Source organism: Glycine soja, chromosome 15, assembly GCF_004193775.1.
Source record: "Glycine soja cultivar W05 chromosome 15, ASM419377v2, whole genome shotgun sequence".
NCBI classification, from domain to species: domain Eukaryota; kingdom Viridiplantae; phylum Streptophyta; class Magnoliopsida; order Fabales; family Fabaceae; genus Glycine; species Glycine soja.
The window spans coordinates 15,541,403-15,546,983 of NC_041016.1; the positions used below are offsets into that span (position 1 = coordinate 15,541,403).

At 31.8% G+C, this 5,581-nt stretch overlaps 1 protein-coding gene across 2 annotated transcripts; it reads right to left on the reverse strand.

The window, feature by feature from the left end:
* Positions 1-783: 783 nt before the first annotated feature.
* LOC114388629 (nucleosome assembly protein 1;3-like) lies at positions 784-4,274 on the reverse strand. 2 transcript variants are annotated; one of them, XM_028349211.1, is made up of 12 exons: positions 4,106-4,274; positions 3,984-4,027; positions 3,696-3,791; positions 3,062-3,154; positions 2,729-2,807; positions 2,591-2,652; positions 2,267-2,451; positions 1,975-2,152; positions 1,841-1,884; positions 1,491-1,680; positions 1,349-1,363; positions 784-1,180 (listed from the first exon to the last, which is right to left on the reverse strand). In XM_028349211.1, the coding sequence occupies exons 1-12, from the start codon at positions 4,143-4,145 to the stop codon at positions 1,115-1,117; spliced, it is 1,092 nt and encodes a 363-aa protein (XP_028205012.1). In that variant the 5' UTR covers positions 4,146-4,274; the 3' UTR covers positions 784-1,114. The 2 variants fall into 2 exon arrangements, with proteins under 2 accessions (XP_028205012.1, XP_028205013.1); XM_028349212.1 differs by lacking the exon at positions 1,349-1,363.
* Positions 4,275-5,581: the final 1,307 nt, after the last annotated feature.

Below are 5,581 nucleotides of genomic sequence, written 5' to 3' on the forward strand. Positions count from 1 at the left end.
TTGCTGCCAGGTAACCAAGCTTTCATTTAAATAATGCTTCAAGATTGTTGCCCCCATAGGGGTAGTAAGTCTTTCCTTTTTGCCCTTATCATGCCAATATGATTGAGCTAATGAACTTTATAGACTCTTATCACACTCGGTCCAACTATTGTTCACTCAATTGTAAACCAAAATATTATTTTCTTTTACACTCATGGTGTTTAGAAAAAAGCTGAATTCCATGAACCTTTCACTTTATATGGCACCTATTGCAACGGTGGTCTTCAGATGGAGGGAAATGTGATTTATTTTTTAGACTGCACTAGATCTTGCTATAAAGGATATCGGGATTTATTGTGAACTAGAACAATTTTTTGGTGACACAACATATAGTACGCTTACTCTTCAGGCATGTCCTTACCTTTCACCATAGTTCTAGGTAGCCCGTTAATGCTTCATGAGGTTTCAACCTTGTTAAGTATATTAAATATCAGGACTAGATGCTAAATGTTTCAATATCTTATGTTCATTAATTACAAGGACTCCGTACAACTGCGTCACCTTATTACTTCAATTTTTATTCAAAAACATTACAGCCAGACCCAGATCTCTAAAATGGACCTCCTATGCTTGTACGGTATTTTAAAAATTCAATTTTTTAAGGACAGAGTAAATGAGTAAATATTGCCCTATTTGCAAGCCTAGAAACATAGTTAACCCTTAAGTTTAGCATTGAAAATAAAGACCTCTTGGAGAAATGGACAAAAAGCAGGGGGAAAAATGAACTTCTTGCCTCAATATAAATTCAAGTTAACAAAATTGTGAATAAATAAATTAATAAGAAAAATTATAGTAACAAAGCACAACCTATAATATATGTGAAGTGTCTGGAATGACGTACAAATTCCAACAGTAACAAATCACAGCATCCCTGACTACAAATATATAACCACATTCTCCCAAAATATGGGAAAAAGGAGAAATTGACTCAATAAATTCAGACTATCGGATCTAGGGAGGAAAATGAATCAAGGACTATGAAAAATTGCATGAAATTGAAACCCACTTTCCCGTCAGGCACCATAGGACCTCAAAAACACCCATCAGCCACATGATACTCCGAAGAAACAAACAATTACTGCTGCTTGCACTCTGGAGGTCGCTCACCATCACCATCACCAGCCTGTGCCTTACCACTCTTCTGAAGACCCAAAATGGAAATCAGAAATGCAATGACCAGAGCCATGAAAAATAAAGAGAATGGAACTATACAACATCAAGCAAACAAATTTAAAACAGAAAACACACTATTGGATGAAATCATGTGTCCATATAATTTTAATCAGATAACAAAATCAAAATATCTTACCTTAACAGCAGATAACTGCAGCAACATTCCAAAGGAAATTGACAACACAGTTCAGGTGAAAAATAAATGCATTAATTCACGTTCAAACCTTGAATAAAGAATCAATCAAGGTTTCAACACTCAATATCAACTAACAGTATACCTTCTTTTTAGTCTTAGTGTCATCCTCCTCTTCATCGTCTTCGTCCTCGTCATCCTCTTCGTCCTCATCTTCGTCCTCATCTTCCTCTTCGTCCTCATCATCCTCCAGGTCTTCAAACTCATCTCCCTGAGCGGCCTCCCCAGTAAACCATGATACAGCATGAGGGATAATTTTATCTCTTAATGTTGACCTAAACAAGAATCAAGATTAACTAAGAATATATTCAAGAATACAGATGCAAGGAGCAACAACAGTTTTGCTTAGACAGCATAAGAAGAGCAAGCAACAGCTTGGACAATAAAAATATAAGGTAGCTCATACAAGCAAAAGGTAGCAACAATTAGGCATACCCAATGTCATAATCTTGTTCCATCTGATTCTGAAGTTCTTCAGCCTGTTGAAAAAATTAAGTTATTATAGCAATATACAAAAGTTTCATATTTATTTTTAGCCTTAGGTTTATCGAGAAAGATTGTCATCATACCAAATCTTCATCAATGTCAGCATCATCTTCAGGGACTTCTGGTGGTTTGAAAAAATTGAAGAAGCTTTCACAGCTTTCAGTTTTGGTAATTGGTTTAGCATTCTTTGAACCCTTCTTAGGCTTCTTCTTCAAAACCTTCTGAGTCAAGCATTTTCCCGGGTACCATTCAATTTCCGTCCTATTAAAAAAAAAGAGACAAAACCGTAATCAACATCAAGCCAGACCTTTTCATCATGATTGTAAACAATGGAAACAGATTACATAATAGCATCATGTAAAATGAACACCATACCCAATTGCTTTCTCCAATATAGGTTCATCCTCATCAATCATATGATATGTTTTTGTCAAGACGGTATTTGAAAAGTAAGGATTGGTATCAAAGAAGAAATCAAGCTTGAACCCTTTAGGATTTTCTATCCTGCTCCACTTGATATCTTTAAGAAACTTGAGAGCACCTTCATCACGCTCTGAAATCTAGTTAATAAAGAAGCAGTGAAAGGATCACTAGAAAAGCAATTTTTTTGGTCCATCTAAAAATGTAACTTTGATGCAAAACTCAGAAGTCAGAACATTCAGGGGGAAGAAGTTAACAGTTGGAACACCATTGACTAACCTCTTCAGCTAACACATCATTATTTTTCATTGCATTGAGCCAAAAAGAAGGCACTCCTTTCTCTACACAAGTCACAAGTAAATTGCTTCAGAGAATTGAAACGACACAAGAATAAGGTGTCATTTCTATTGTTACTACCTTTATTCTCTTCTGATTCATCTGTTGCTTCATTTGCTGCCCCTTCCACTTCAGTAACACCATTTACGATTTCATAGCGCTACATCCATTTATAATAAGTTCAGTGACAAAGCTATTAATCAAAAAATCAAATAATCCAATACAGATCAAAATCAAGAATTTCAAAACAGATTTAAAGAACATTAAGTATGCTCAAATTGAATAACAGAAAGAAAAAAATCATCAAGTTTGGTATTCTATGAGAAGCAGATTATGCAACCAAATTATGCAACACAGAGAAAGATAACTTAAACATCATATGCAAGTCTCTACATTACAGAATCCTCAGGATACCTTTGTGTACAATGGCTGATACAGTTTTTGGTACTTTGCTTCAAGAGCTTCTCTCTCCTTCAAGAAGTCTGCCTCTAGTTCATCATGTTTACCCTGTAAAGTCCCATAAAAAAAATTAAGAAGCTGACATTATGCAACACCACATTCACTCATCTTTGCAAGACAGCTAATTAAAAAACAAACACAGATTAATAACAGGGAAGCTCATGTCAAAACAATCAATGAAAAAGGTGTAACCATAGAGATCATACTCCAATTCAAAAATCAAAACTCAAATCAATTATTTTACCCTCACAAGATATATAGATAAGTAGTCAGGGTACAAACAAAAAAGTCATGAAAAACAAATGAAATAATGAAAAAGAATTTTACAACATTGCAAAAATGGTTTGCCTCAGCCAAAGCTAAGTTTCTGATCATACAAAAGTCCAACAGAAATCAGAAACTCCAGAAATCAATTATCCCTATCAAAATGTGATCTTTAGATGCATCAACATCATAATGATTTCACTGATAAAATGTTCATATGAATGGATAAACTACACAATAAACCAACAAAAAGATAAAGCATAAGCACCCCACAATAGTAGCATCAAAACTGAAAAAAATTACAATTGGAGGAATGAGGATATACCTGAATTTCTCTAAGAGATTCAACACGCTTCCTGACATTCGGGGATAGAGTCTCTAGAACATCAGAATGCGCCCCAGCCAGACTCTGAATCTTGCTCTGCACACAAAATTCAAAACACCCACAAATTACATAATTATACATTAAACAATTACCCAAATACAGAAACAAAACCAAAAAACTTGCTTTCCAGCAACACACACAAAAGAATCCAATCATTCTTCAATTTTTTACATGAGAGAAACAGCAAGAAAAAAAAAGTAAAAATTCATATTTCAGGGATTGACGAACCTTGAGAGCATTGACTAGGTCGGCGCGATTCTCTTCATTGAGGGCTGCACATAGAGGGAAGCAAAAAGAAGATTGAGAAAAAGAAAGAAAAGAATGAAGTGTAAGAAGAAGGAGATGCGAACCAGAAGTGAGATCTGTCACGGCGATGTTGTCGTTGGTCATCGAGAAGGTGTGTGACTGAGAGAGGCAGAAAGGAAGAACGAAAACGAGAGAGAGAGAGAGTGCTAAAACCCTAGAGAGAAGTGAAAAGGGTTTGACAATGGCGTCTAAATCCAATCTTTTTTCTCCTCTCCCTCCTTTTAAGCCAAAGCATTCCGTTCCCTTTATTTATCTTTTAATATTTATTTTAGTATTTTACTATTTATAATAATAATCTTATCTTAATCTTAATTTTATCCTAGTCTTAATATATAAAAGTAACAGTGGTAATAATAATTATAATCTTAATCCTCTTACGGGCATTTGCTAGACCAAAAATTATTAATTTTTCAGGAATTTTAAAATAGAAAATTATGATTTTTATGTTTAGTCTGTAATTAATAAAAAAATATTAGGAAAGTATAATTCCTGATAATTAATTTTAGCTCATTTTTTTAAAAAAATATTATTAGGAAACTTTCTTAAGGAGGGAAGGAGAAATTCAACTCTTTCAAGTGGAGGAAAGTTTTAGTTAGGTATTTTGAACATTTAATTTTTAATAAATATATTAAGACTAATTAAACAGATTTTATATATTTTCAGGAATTGATTTTTTCATAATTCATAATTATCGGATATGAAAAAACTTATATCTTATTAAACGTCTCGTTAATCTTAATCTTTCTTAATATTATTCTATTCTGCTATCTACTATATATTATTATTATTATATTATATAAAAGGTTTGCTCTATTAAATGATGTGACTTGATAACTCTTGATTTCCTCTAAGATTATTATTAAATCGCATATATTAACTCAATTATTCATTCATATAAATATTATTCTATTATATTATGTAAATAGATTCTATTTTATTTTCCATTTTATTTTATTAGGGCATTATTCAATCTACAATAAATATTAGATGCAATTAATTACATTTGATTTAATATAGAGAAGAGACACAAATGCATCACCTTTATATTCTTTCTCTATGGTAAGTTTTTTTTATCTTTTTCAATTTTATTTGAATGCTTTTCACACAATTTGTTTAATATTGAATTTATTTTTTATGTTATTTTCATTTTCTTTACTTTTAATCTATTATTATTTTCAATTTTATTTTTATTATTTTGTTTTGAAATAGTTAATTACAGACACTTTTTATTCCTTTTGGTTTATTCAGTTTCAATGGAGCAAATGTATCGACCTTTTTATTCTTCATCTAATGTAATTATCTTTTATCTTTTTCAGTTTTATTTGAATGTTTTTTACACATTTGTTTAATATTTAGTATTATAAATTTATTTGTTAATGTTATTTTGCATTCTTTACTTTCAAACTACTGAAATAATACATAATACATAAGACTTAAATGAGAGGTTTTACCAAATAAGATAAGCGAAATTTTATTATATTATTCCAACAAGGTTTAGTTTATATTTTTTTTCTTTTTTA